This window comes from Pongo pygmaeus, chromosome 13 (genome assembly GCF_028885625.2).
Source record: "Pongo pygmaeus isolate AG05252 chromosome 13, NHGRI_mPonPyg2-v2.0_pri, whole genome shotgun sequence".
NCBI classification, from domain to species: Eukaryota; Metazoa; Chordata; class Mammalia; order Primates; family Hominidae; genus Pongo; species Pongo pygmaeus.
This window is the reverse complement of record NC_072386.2, coordinates 60,146,378-60,160,787: the sequence shown is the minus strand read 5'-3', so window position 1 is coordinate 60,160,787 and position 14,410 is coordinate 60,146,378. Positions and strand designations below refer to the sequence as shown.

Sequence of the window (14,410 nt, the reverse complement as noted above, 5' to 3'; positions counted from 1 at the left end):
TGGGATTACAGGTGTGAGCCACTGTACCCAGCCTCAAAATTTTTTTTTAAAGATTAAAGGAAGGCCAGGTGCAGTGGCTCATGCCTGTAATCCCAGCACTTTGGGAGGCTGAGGCAGGCGGATCACCTGAGGTCGGGAGTTCAAGACCAGCCTGACCAACATGGAGAAACCCCATCTCTACTAAAAATACAAAATTAGCCGGGCATGGTGATGCATGCCTTTAATCCCAGCTACTCAGGAGACTGAGGCAGGAGAATTGCTTGAACCCAGGAGGCAGAGGTTGGGGTGAGCCAAGATCGCACCACTCCATTCCAGCCTGGGCAACAACAGTGAAACTTCATCTCAAAAAAAAAAAAAAAAGATTAAAGGAACCAGTCTAGTTATAGAAACAAACATAGGTAACCTTGACTCTAGGACTTTTTATTTCTTTTATAGCCCCTATATTAAACCCCTATCAGTTAGGTCCATGACCTAAGTGATCATACATTTAAATGGTTAGTTTGTTAAACACACCCAGCATTCTGGGAGAAAATGGAGAAAACAGTCCATTATTGTTTTAGTCAAGTCTTACATTTCAGCCCATCTCAGAGCCCATAGGAGAGTTAAGGTTTGACAAGAATAGTTGCTTAGCCCTGTTCCAACAGGCCTCCCTCCCCTGGTTCCATGCCCTGCAGCCATCCTTCTTCACTCTTAGGGCTCTCACCATGTACCTTTTCTATTTCCCTGAAGAGACTCTTCCTCCTGTACCTTCTCTGCTTTCCTCTCATCTCCTTGGGCTACTCACTTTCTGTGTCCAGTTTACTGCCTACGTCCAGGCAACCAGGTTCTGATTCTGGACCAATGCTGAGTGCAGTGGCTCCTGCCTGTGAAAATCCCAGCACTTTGGGAGGCTGAGGCAGGTGATCGATCACTTGAGATCAGGAGTTTGAGACCAGCCTAGGCAACATGGCGAAACCCTGTCTCTACAAAAAGTACAAAAATTCGCTGGGTGTTGTGGTGCATGCCTGTGGTTCCAGCTACTCAGGAGGCTACAGTGGAGGATTGCCTGAGCCCCGGGAGGTCAAGACTACAGTGAACTATGATCGTGCCACTGCATGCCAGCCTGGGTGACAGAGTGAGACCCTGTCTCAGGAAAAAATAAAAAATAAATAAATACTAAATAACAGGAGGCAGGATCTCCCTATGTTGTCCAGGCTGTCTGTAGTGCTGGGGCACAGTCATAGCTCACTGCACCCTCAAACTCCAGGGCTCAAGCCATCCTTCCACCTCAGCCTCTTGAGTAGCTGGGGCTATAGGGACACATGGCTTTTTAGGTCCTGACTCTTCTGTTACGTGTTTTTGGTGCATCAGCTCTGCCTCTCACCTACAAATTTTCTCTATAGTGTTGGATCCTGGGGCTGAAGGTCAGGGGTGGGATGTGGACAGAGAGGACCCCACAGCACAGGCCATGGCAAGGAGATACTTCACAGCACTCAGACCAGTGACTACAGTTAGGTCAAAACAGCAACTTCATCTCTGTCAGTACCAACCTTGTACACACTGGGCTCCAGAGAGAAAGGGAGAAGGAGAAATAAATCTACCCTGCCTCTTATTACTCTCCTAGCACTAGAGAGCTAGTGAGACCCAATACCTAAACTATGTTAAGCAAAACATCTCGTGCTACAGAAATGCATGATCTATCCTCCTCTGGACTTCAATGAACAAGTATTTTAGACACTTGACAAAGTTTATTGGCCAAGTGCAGTGGCTCATGCCTGTAATACCAGCACTTTGGGAGGCCGAGGCGGGAGGATTGCTTGAGCCCAAGAGTTCAAGACCAGCCTGAGTGATATAGTGGACCCCAGCTCTATAAAAAATGTTTCAAAAAATTAGCTGGGCATGGTGGTGCTCACCTATAGTCCCAGATACTTGGGAGTCTGAAGCAGGAGGATCACTTGAGCCCAGGAGGTCGAGGTTGCAGTGAGCCATGTTTGCACCACTGCCTTCCAGCCTGGGTGACAGAGTGAAATCTTGTCTCAAACATAAATAAAGAAATAAATATAACAGATTGCATTGTAAAAAAAATTTAACTACAGTACTTGCAAAATCAAACTCCATAGGCTAGATAGTGAAAAAGTAATTGCAAGTCTATGAGACACACAAACTTGTAAGTAATTTTGTTTCTTGGACTATGTTTATATGACAAAATGAAGTGAAAGAGGGAAAAGCTGTATTTTCCTTCTGAATTAGCTGTGTCAGCTGACTGCATGGCATTGAGTTTGCCAGATACAGAATAGCTCAATGTACAAGTCTTCTGGGAATACACCTGGGGATGGTGGCAGAGTGTGCCTGGCCCCTGAGATGCATTGGGTTGGTTATGGGGCAGCAGGAGGGAGCAAAAAAAAAAAAAAAAAAAAAAGACAAGCAGGGCTCTTGAGGGCAGGCTGGGACCTTTGGCTGGGTGAAGGGAAGCTGAAAGATAAAAGCAGAGTTGGGGTGGGGGGTCCTGAGAGAGGCAGAAATGTGCCCCAAGGCAGGGGAGTCACACCTCCATGCTCCTGGCCAGCAGGAGAGGAGGTTTTTAAGAAGTCTATAGGTCTCCCAGAGATCCACATGCCTCTTGTATTATATAACCTGCTTCTGGCATTGAAGTGCATGTGCTTCCCTAATAGAAGTGTTGCTGTCATTAAAACCTCACCACCACCCCCACAGACTGCAGGGACCCAGCCTAATTCCCACATTCACTGTGAAGCATATTCTGTAGCCATGGTCTTCCTGCAGCAAGTGCCTTAAGAATCAGCAGTCAAATGATTTACTTTGCATATTGGAAGGATTGGAAAAAGTAACTTTAATCCTCTCCAGCAAAGTTGTGCATGAGTCTCATTTAAATTCACCAAAAGCTTTGTCTTTGGACATTTAAAAGAGAAAGTTTGAGCTCAAATTGTAACTTGGCTTTGGTTTTTCCTTTCCAAGTTAATTTGAGCAAGTGAAAAATAAGGTATGATTTTATTTTTAATATGTGGCCTCTGTCTTAAATGGCCAGGCAGACTGAGTGACAATTGAAATCAAGTTCATAAACGTCATTGACCCATTTGTTGACACCTGGCAGGTATTAGGTTGGCCACATAGAAATGGAAACAGGAATATGAGACAAACCATGCCCCTAAGAATTTCCAGGGTTCACACCTGTGATCCCAGCACTTTGGGAGGCTGAGACATGAGAAGCACTTGAGCCCAGGAGTTCAAGACAAGCCTGGGCAACACAGCAAGCCCCTGTCTCTACAAAAAATTTAAAAAACAGCTAGCATGGTAGCATCCACCTATAGTCCCAGCTACTAGAGAGGCTGAGCCAGGAGGATCGCTTGAGTCTGGGAGGTTGAGGCTGCAGTGAGCCATGATCACACCATTGCACTTCAGCCTAAGTAACAGAGTGAGACCTTGTCTGAAACAAACTAACAAAAGGCAGGGCATGGTGGCTCATGCCTGTAATCCCAGCATTTTGGGAGGCCAAGGCAGGAGGATCACTTGAGCCCAGGAGTTTGAGACCAGCCTGGGCAACAAAGTGAGACACCCCCCCATCTCTAAAAAAGTTAATTTAATTTAATTCAAAAAAAAAAAGAATTTCCAATGGGAGGATAGAGAGTTCTAGCAATAACTGTAATATAAGGCATCTGTGATCAGCTAACCAGAGAGGGAGAGACAGAGAGAGGAGTAGAAGAATTGACTTATTGACAGATACTCCAATGTTTACAACAAATTGTTTTATGCAATCTTGGTTAAATTCTTAATTTTTGCTTTTCCTTTATGAATGAAAAGATTGGATTAGATTAGATCAATCCTGGATACCTCAGTAACTGGGCCATATTAGTTCCTTTAGAGACACAACATTCTAAAAAGATTATCATGAATAACAACAAAAATTATTGTATAAATGCAAAATAAAAATAACCCCCATCCATGGAATACTCATTTTACATGTGTATTGCAATAAAAATAGCTAGATTCTAAAATTTCATTGCAAAATTCTGGGTAAAATCCTCAAAATGCAACATTCTCATTTTGTGGGGGACCCTGAGAAGCCAACAACTGGATGCTTAGTCAGGTCATTACACCCTGCCCCAAGCTACAGCTAGGCCATGGTGGACTTGGCCCCACTCTACTTCAATAAGAACTGTTCCATTTTAGTGCCTTTTTATCAGGACTGTGCATTCCATTTCATTGAGGAAAAGGGTATTGATAGCTAAAACAATAAAAAATCACTGGATTAGATAATCTCTAAAGCCTCTTCTAGCTCAAAAAGATTTGAATTCTGTGATTCTGTCACAGCATCAATGTCATTCTCTCCTCCCCAACCCCTCTCAACACCTGTAACCTGTCTTCCATTGAAGGTACCAAGGTCAGGCACAGCTGTGATCCCCTTTATCCTTGCTCTCTAAAGCCCCAGCAGAGGAACCAGGCCGAGTGACTCTCATTCTCTCTTCCTCGCGCAGGGTGGAGAACATGTCTATGCGGCTGGAGGAAGTCAACGAGAGAGAGCACTCCATGAAGGCTTCACTCCAGACCGTGGACATCCGGCTGGCGCAGCTGGAAGACCTTATCGGGCGCATGGCCACGGCCCTGGAGCGCCTGACAGGTCTGGAGCGGGCCGAGTCCAACAAAATCCGCTCAAGGACCTCGTCAGACTGCACGGACGCAGCCTACATTGTCCGTCAGAGCAGCTTCAACAGCCAGGAAGGGAACACCTTCAAGCTCCAAGAGAGTATAGACCCTGCAGGTGAGGAGACCATGTCCCCAACTTCTCCAACCTTAATGCCCCGTATGCGAAGCCATTCTTTCTATTCAGTCAATATGAAAGACAAAGGTGGTATAGAAAAGTTGGAAAGTATATTTAAAGAAAGGTCCCTGAGCCTACACCGGGCTACTAGTTCCCACTCTGTAGCAAAAGAACTCAAAGCTCCTTCAGCCCCTGCCAACACCTTGGCCATTGTTCCTGATTCCAGAAGACCATCATCGTGTATAGACATCTATGTCTCTGCTATGGATGAGCTCCACTGTGATATAGACCCTCTGGACAATTCCGTGAACATCCTTGGGCTGGGCGAGCCAAGCTTTTCAACTCCAGTACCTTCCACAGCCCCTTCAAGTAGTGCCTATGCAACACTTGCACCCACAGACAGACCTCCAAGCCGGAGCATTGATTTCGAGGACATCACCTCCATGGACACTAGATCTTTTTCTTCAGACTATACCCACCTCCCAGAATGCCAAAACCCCTGGGACTCAGAGCCTCCGATGTACCACACCATTGAGCGTTCCAAAAGCAGCCGCTACCTAGCCACCACACCCTTTCTTCTAGAAGAGGCTCCCATCGTGAAATCTCATAGCTTTATGTTTTCCCCCTCAAGGAGCTATTATGCCAACTTTGGGGTGCCTGTGAAAACAGCAGAATACACAAGTATTACAGACTGTATTGACACAAGGTGTGTCAATGCCCCTCAAGCAATTGCGGACAGAGCTGCCTTCCCTGGAGGTCTTGGAGACAAAGTGGAGGACTTAACTTGCTGCCACCCAGAGCGAGAAGCAGAACTGAGTCACCCCAGCTCTGACAGTGAGGAGAATGAGGCCAAAGGCCGCAGAGCCACCATTGCAATATCCTCCCAGGAGGGTGATAACTCAGACAGAACCCTGTCCAACAACATCACTGTTCCCAAGATAGAGCGCGCCAACAGCTACTCGGCAGAGGAGCCAAGCGCGCCATATGCACATACCAGGAAGAGCTTCTCCATCAGTGACAAACTTGACAGGCAGCGGAACACAGCAAGCCTGCGAAATCCCTTCCAGAGAAGCAAGTCCTCCAAGCCGGAGGGCCGAGGGGACAGCCTGTCCATGAGGAGACTGTCCAGAACATCGGCTTTCCAAAGCTTTGAAAGCAAGCACAACTAATCCTTCTTAATATCCGTCACAGGAGGCTCAAGAATCCAGCCCTAAAATTCTCTCCCACTCCAGTTTTTCCCGTTTCCTTGAATCATACCTGCTTTATTCTTAGCTGAGCAAAACAAGCAATGCTTTGAGAGGTGTTAACTCAAAGGTGACTTCTGGGCCACAGATCAAGAAAGCATTTGATCTGACCCAGTGCCAGACACAGGGGATTTAAGGCATGTTCACACTTGCTGGGCAGGGAGGGGAAAGAGAGGGAGAAGGAAGGGTTAGAGATAAATGTGTGTCCGCAGTCACAGCAGAAAGCCATGACAGCAGGGGAAACAAGGGGCTTCGAGCACGCTCCATGCCAGGAGGCATCTGTTGATTTCTGACCATTATCAAGAGTTGTAGGATGCAGGGCTAAATTGCAAAATAAAATAAAATAGCCAGCGTACACAATGAGATATTCTAAACTTCCATTCTGTTTTCTTTTCACATTGGCTCCATCACTGGTGACTGATGAAGAGCATCCTCTTTATTCAGTATAAGCCGGCAGCAAGCAGTTCTACCTAACGTCCCACATCCTTCTCATGCCAACACTTCTGTAATTGATCATTATAAAGAAAAAACAAGGTAACAGTCATAGTTCACCTGTCTCTTATCTATTCACTTCTGGTGCCACAACTGTTTATCCTTTTTTGAAGAAAATAAGGGAACAGAAATGCCTTTTTGTATTGCAATCGAAATGAAAGAAGAGTTGATGTTAAAAAAACAAAAGTCAAGTGATTTATTATATACAGTGGGCGTTCAAGTCTAGTCGAGCAAGCTCAGGATGAATGTAATTAAATAATTTTATATTTTTTAATTTATTTTGTATCTCACCTGTCATCAATGAATTCATTCACTGAATATGTAATATTGAACTTAAAAAAAAAAAAGAACAGTGGACAGAACTAGCCTGAAATTGCCATGTGGGATGTTCTGTTCTCACCGTTCATGTTGTGTGTTGTGCTGCTGTGTGACCGTCATCATTTGCATGGCTCCACCACGTCCTCCTGAACACCTCCAAGACGTAACTGCCAATTTTTCACACCACTCATCACATGACCATTTTGTATATGAATATATGGTTATATGTGGATATTTTCATACCTAGAGTTTTGCCATCTAATCTGAGCTCAGCATAAATTTAATTGGAGTTTTTCAAGGGCTGGTATCTTTTCTATGGAAATGTTCCAAAGTACTTTTTAAGGAAGTTTCAAAACTATAAATAACCTTAGATTTGACTGGGAGTTTGGTATCAACCCAAAGCCATCAGTTGCAAGCATACCATGAATATTTTTCTTATAGACAGAGCTATAAAAAAAGATACAGTAGACCAAAATAGAAAGAAAATAAACCATATAAAGAGTTCTATAGTATATGCCACTTATACACATGTATATGCATTTATGCAGAGACACATATTTATATATAAAATAAATGGACATAAAGAACTTTCTTAAGAGGCTTGGACTTTTCTATCACCTTGAAGTATAATCAAGATTTTTTTTTAATATACAAGAAGTTCCATTGAAAGAGTTCATTATATTATTAGACCAAATGTTGAAATTATGATTTTTTAAAATTCCTATGACTTTTCCTCATATCAATCTAGAGTTGTCAAAATGACTCACTGCTCGCCTTCTGCCCTTTTTTGTCTGAAATCACTCACTATCAGGACACCTTATTATTCTGACTTTTCCTAAACAAAGTTTTTACACCAAGTACAATCTGAATAGACATGCAACTTTAAACCAGCTAGTGTTACAGACTCTAAAGTAGAGGCATAATCTTCTGGATCAGAATCTGGATTGGAAGTGGGATAAAGAAATCTTGACCTCAAATCTTTGGATTCCTATTTGGCTCATTAATGTTTAAAAAAGAATAAAGCCTTTAAGGAAAATGATCTATTGTTCCTGGCCTGAGATACTACCTGGTTCTTTTGTTTAATTATAATTGAAAACACCAAGTTTTACTTCATTTTGTGAAATCAAGTAAATACATGGCCTTTAAATATAAGAAAAAAACAAAATAAAAACTCTTCTGAATAAGCATTTCAGGTACAAAAAGTGTGATGTGGTCACATATGTAAAGAATTAAACAATTCCTTTTTCACTCCTTGGCATTTAGGTGCATTGGTAACAAACATCCAGACTCCCTTATTTACAGCTGTTCTAGAAACACTTAACATTTTATTGGGCCCCACACTGGCTATTTCCCTCTCAGCAAACATGCACTGGGTCTGAGAATAAATCAGTCATCCTTAAACTTCCTTGAGTCATGAATCCCTATGAGGATCTGATGATAACTCTAGGCTCTCTCTCCAGAAAGAAAAAAAAATGTACATAATGCAAAGTTGGAATATAACTTGAAAGGGTTCATGAGCCCCTGGTTCTATATTGATTATGAGGAAAAGGAACCATGTTTGCTCATAGTTAATGCAGTTGTAATAGGCACTTTACATTTGAGACCATCTCTCTGTGATTCTCAGGAAGGCCAAATCTCAGCACCAGAGTTTGAACAAAGATTTTGTTATTTTCGTTCTTTAAATTAGATGTTGCCAATTTAATGCACTTACATCCTAACATGTTGATGATTTTAAGTATCAAGCACAATCACAATGCTGAAGGCTCCCTGAAGGGTCTATAGAGGAATCCAAGAAGGAGGTGAAAACATTATTCATTGACATCAAACACCTCCAAGGCCTCATTCTGGGCCAGATTGGAAGTGAGGGAAAGAAATTTTCAGCGCAAGTGTTTCCATTCATCATGATTTCAGAGAGAAAAGTATAGGAACTGGGAAACGAAATACTCAACAGTCCTGATCTTGCAATTACCCGATTCTTCTGTTGTGCATGAAAATTAAGTTCTAACGTCTGTGAAACATGTGAAATATACAAGCCAAACTTCAATGACTGTAGACACAAACTGTGTAACTTCCATGAGCCATTTCCTTCCCGTGCACATGTATGTGTGTTATTTTTCAGTCCATTTCCTTCCATTTCCGGGTTCTCCGTGCACAGATGTGGCATTGATTCTGTGGCCTTGTGCAGTCAGCTTATGCTCAGCCCATTGATTCCACCACATCCCTGATCGAGGGGACGTTAATTACCTGTCTTTGTGAATTAAGCAGTTCATGAGCAGCAAGTTACTGAGGACCGTAAATAAAGTCATAGAGAGCTCAAGGAAGTAATAACTTCGGTTTAATCATCTGCTTCAAAGGTGCCAATTTTTATATACTACTATATGTAACGATTTGTTCTAAATTGCTTGTTCCTTTTGAAAAAAAATTTAAGGATGTTTTATGAAAATGACCATGGAGGTCTCCTGCTTAACCAATATACTTTATATTTATAGTTAGAGGGCCCCTCCTTGATAGATTTGAATGAGGAGCTGGAAAGCTTGGGTACAATTTTCATGACTAGTTTGTATTATCTCTGCAAGCCAAAAGGTGTATTGGCAGTCAGAATACAGCACTTTACAGAACTGGATTTTTTAAATGTATAAGTTTCCAGGTCTAGGATATTATTTAGCACTTTGAAAGTTCCCCTTTCAAAATATATATATAAGAATAATCAAATGAGAAAAATGTACTCATAAAAACACAAAATGTGTTTCTTCTGAATGTTTCAAATGTATTCTAAAATATGGTTTCTATAGATAATATTATGGTAGATAACTGGATAGTACTTTTCTTTTTTACTTTCTGAGTCTGTACAGTCTAATCTTCCTGAATGTTTGGGCTGTTTAGTTTCTTTAAAGATGATAAATATTATCCAGTCATCCATCATGCTCTATCTATAGGCTATACCATTCATATGTTGGGCAATGCTGTATTATAAAACACATGTAAACATGTATGTAACCCATGTTTAACCCAGCATAGTTGTAGCATGTGGTTGTATTAATGAACGTTACAGGAGAGCTTTATAATCATTTATAAATCTGTAACATTCAATAAAGAAGCACATGTTGCAATGATTAATTATGTTCCCAATTCCATGTTATTTAGCATCTTTGTGAACTGGGCATTTTTGTTCCTGATCTGCTTGATGCTTTTCATGTTCCTGTAGACCACTGTAAAATATGTGTGTAAGCTGATGTATATCCTCTAATGAGTCCTGCGAGCTGTGGTAGGCAAGTTGTGATTTTGTGAAAGATGAACTGGCATGTTATGCAAAAGACTATATGACAAATGAACTTAAAATGATATTTTAAACTCCAGTTGAATTAGCTGTTTACATCCGCCAACCCCATGCAGAAGCAGTGTACAGTATTTTATAAATATGTTCATTTAGTAACACTATGTTGTTTCTAGATAAAGTGATACTAGTGTGTAGGTGGTTATATATTTGGCCTAGATATTGCATTATAACTCACTATCCTTTAACAATAACAATGTGACTTAAATGAAGTAATCTCTCTCCAAACCTGGTCTTAATTTTGTGTCGACAAAATGCATGCACTGCTTTATGCATTTCTTTTGACTTTTCTAAGGCACTTAACATTTTACTATTGCCTGCTGTGACGCTTAAGCCAGTTAGGAATTCACTCAAACAGTTGGGCTTCTTACTATGGGGATTATGTTCAGTTTTGAGAAATTAAAAACAAAAAAAAAGTAACCAAGGGATTTTTAAATCTTTTTTTTTTAAGCACTGAACAAATAATATGAAATAAAGTATTAACTGCAGGTTGTATAGCCATGGGACCCAGAGGTGGCAAGCCAACACCTCTTGGGTCTGCCAAGGTCTAGGTGTTGTGCATCTGTGATATATGCAAGACACATTTCTGATTCTTCAGAGCTACTGAGTGCAAATTGCTAAGCCGGAGATGAGAGCGAAAAGTCCATTTGTGATAGTGCAGAAGTGCGCAGATCGCTGTGAATGTGTGATCCAATGATATGACAAGAGACCTCCCTCCTTGTCTTGTGGCTTCTTCACCTTGGGGGTGAGCCTAGCCTGGGGGTGGGAGGCGTGTGTTTGGGTGTCTGATGAAGCACTGGGTGGTTCTAAAGAGTTTACTCTTTTAGAAAATCACCATTACTAGAAGCCATTCAATATCTGTTAAAGAGAGGAGCCAATTTGCACAGTTTTGAAAATGACTGCTCCTAAAATGAGTAGAGAAAACTTTCCTGTCAGCCTGCATTGACCTAAGCTTTCTCTTCTTTTTACAAGTTGGATATTCTGTGTCTCAGATTGGAGTCAACCAAAAGAAAGGCTGGTTCCAATTAAGGAAAAGCAATTTTTTTCTTTTCTTTAATTCCTCTCAGAAGGTAGTTGTGTCACCTTTTCTCTGATGATTTCCTTGCACTCATCACTGCTAATGAAAGCAACATGTGACTGTTTCTACAGGTCATCTAAAAGAGGATTTTGGTGACCAGGTAATCCAGATGGCAATAAGAATGAGGTGAATTTTCCCTTCCTTACCTTACCTAGTCTACCGGCCTCCTTAAACCTGCAGGCCCTTGTGCACTTGCACAATGTTTGTGTGCAGGAAACTGAAAAGACATGTGTATGGCTAGAAGTCCATAGGCTTTGTAAAGAGTGTCAGTGCCAATCAGGACCCACGCCTTCCTCTGGAGGAGACAGGTGGCTGAGGCCTATGGGGCAAAGGGGGAAATTCAGCCTCGTGCCTGGATGTGCGTCTTTCTTTCTCCCCTCTACTTGCTTCTCTTCTTAGTCCAAGACTAGCTGCTTTTTCACCAGACCAACAGACCCTTGCCCCCATTACGTTTATACCTTGTTGACCCTGGCACAGTAAGCTGAAACAGCAGCCACTTGGAAAAAGGCAAACATTTAGACTTTGTCCCAGGCCTGATCTTCCCACCAACTTAGCCTCCTCCTGCGTCTACCCCGGCTGGTGTTCACAGTGACCTCATCCAATTTTTGCCTCTCTAAATCTCAAGAGCCCTACACATCTTCACCGCAGCTTCCCACACATCATTAAAACCAGCCATCTGCACGTAGATTGAGAGGCTGCAAATTCAAACACATGGAGGGGCCAGATCCAGAAAACACAAATGTGTGAACTGGACTGGTGAAAGTCAACAGAAGTAGGGTTTGTAAGTAAGGCATGACAGAATACACATCCCACCACAAAGACATTCAAATTCAGCTTTCCAAACACTGTCCTAGCCAAACAAACATGTCTGCCACCAGCATTCAGTCCCAAAGGCAATAGTTTGGGACCTCTGATTTAGAGCCAACAGGATCAGATTCTTGATTGTGACTTGTTGAGTGTACACACAAAATACACTGAGAACTGAGAGGGGGGAAAAGAAACTTGTCTTATTCAGAGTTACTCTTGTTCTGAATGATATATGCATGTATATTTGTTAGCCACATAATTCTAAACTTGAATACAGAGTCTGTGTGAGAGAGATTCAGAAGAAGAGTACCATAGCATAGTATGAAGACTTACCTGCTTCCTGTCACTACTGCATCTGACCTGAGTTTATATTGCTGCTACCGCTGTGTAAAAACAGTACGTGCAGTATACTGTACTCATAGCCATTTCATAATATAGGACCTAGACTCTCATTTGTAAACGTTCTAACCCTAGTTTATAATGGGGGAAATTATTCAGATATCATTTTTAAATGAATTCCTACAAATACAATGGTTTTGAAATTGGGTTTGCTAAATATATATACATCTTTTCCTTCTTTGTGTATGGATAGACCACGGTATGCATATCTATTGACACGACAAATATATATAAATCCTTAGAAGAATTGTTCTTTTTCAAAGGTCTATTATTGGATTCACAATGCACTTTGAGCTTGATTGTTTAGATATATAATTCAGAGCAGAAGTTGGCAGATACCACAGGAAAAACTTTCTGAAATTTCTGTAACAAATGTTTTGCAATAAAAAAAAAAAAAACTCAGTAATTTAAAACATGACTTGGACTTCCTTGTGCACTTATTTGCCGCCATCTAATCTTCACCATCCTCATCCTAAGAACTTTTGGAGTAGAGATAATTGCCTAGGGCTCCACAAATTACTTGTTCCAGTGAGCGGAAGTTGCAAACTGGTAGCCTGTGGGTCATATCTAACCAGCAGGAAAAGGGTATTATTGGCCAGCAATTTTTTTTTTAATTTGGAACATTTAAAAATTGAGGCTTGGCACAGTGGCTTACTCCTGTAATCCCTGCACTTTGGGAGGCCAAGGTGGGAGAATCCCTTGAGATAAGGAGTTCGAGACCAGCCTGGCCAACACGGTGAAACCCCGTCTTTATTAAAAATACAAAAATTAGCCGGGTATGATGGCACATGCCTGTAGTCCCAGCTACTCTGAAGGCTGAGATGGGAGGATTGCTTGAGCCCAGGAGGTCGAGGCTGCAGTGAGCCAAGATGGCACCACTGCACTCCAGCCTGCCTAGGCAACAGGTCGAGACTCTGACTCATAAATAAATAAATAAATAAATAAATAAATGCAGATTTCACATCTAATTCCAGATTTCTAGCTTCTTTTAAAAAATCTGAAGATCTGATAATATGAGACCTGTGTTTTCATATGACAATAATCAGCTGAATCATGGCATCTTGGGTGCTCTTTTAGAAGGAGCCTGTACTCTCTAATATACCACAGTCCCCACCATTCTCAAGTTCCCTTTACTCAGAGCATTACCTGGATGGCCCCTATATGTACTAGGAGGATGAAATTCAGCCCGTAACAGTGGATTTGTGAGTGGAAATGTAGTGGTCTTTTACAACTTTAATTTCTTTTAAGGTAAAGGAATCAGAATACAAGAATCAACTGGAAACAACATATGTGTTGGTCAACAGGAGAAAATAACTGATTATGATACATGATTAAAAATTAAATTTTGTATATTGACATAGATGTCATTGCTATATTATTAAGTCTATTTAAAAAAGAGTACAGAGAAGCATATATGGTCTGTCTCAGTCCATTTGGGCTGCTATAACAAAATACCTTAGACTGGGTAATTAATTTATAGAGAAACTTATTGCTTACAGTTCTGGAGGCTGGGAAGGCCAAGATCAAGGCACCAGCAGACTTGGTGTCTGGTAAGGGCTTGCTCTCTGCTTCACAGATGGCACCTTGCTGCAGCCTCACATGGGAGAAGGGGCAAGGGAGCTTACTTGAGCCTCTTTTAAAAGGACACTAATCCCAGTCGTGATGATGAAGCCTTCATAACTTAATCACTTCCCAAAGATCCCTAATACTATCACACTATTCGTTTCGAATGTGAATTTTAAGGTGACACAAACATTCAGACCATAGCGTGTTCTAATATCAATTTTTGTAAAAATTAAACCAGGCATATAGATTATGGATATATTTGTATATGAATAGTAAAAGTCCAAAAGGATATCACAGAAGAGAATAAAATTTTTGCAACAGAACTTTTTTTTCCCAAAAATTCAAATGCTGTGTAAGGGCAACCTAAAGTGACCTAAGTAAAGTTAATGCAAGTATCACTAGACATCAACCAGGAGGAT

The 14,410-nt window shown here is 41.4% G+C and overlaps 1 protein-coding gene and 1 long non-coding RNA gene across 20 annotated transcripts in view; one reads left to right on the top strand and one right to left on the bottom strand.

Annotated features, from left to right (window-relative positions):
* The window catches only part of TRPM3 (transient receptor potential cation channel subfamily M member 3), a 904,985-nt gene extending 892,142 nt beyond the window's left edge, over positions 1–12,843 (top strand). For 12 of the 19 annotated variants that reach the window (XM_054501720.1, XM_054501724.1, XM_054501719.1 and 9 more), the window contains one exon: positions 4,470–12,843. In XM_054501720.1, coding sequence (XP_054357695.1) covers positions 4,470–5,922 — 1,453 coding nt within the window. In that variant the 3' untranslated portion in view covers positions 5,923–12,843. The remainder of the gene's footprint in view (positions 1–4,469) is intronic. The other 7 variants (XM_054501730.1, XM_054501728.1, XM_054501732.1 and 4 more) reach the window with 1 other exon arrangement.
* The window catches only part of LOC134737901 (uncharacterized), a 142,857-nt gene that overhangs the window by 16,282 nt on the left and 112,165 nt on the right, over positions 1–14,410 (bottom strand). The window lies entirely within an intron of this gene.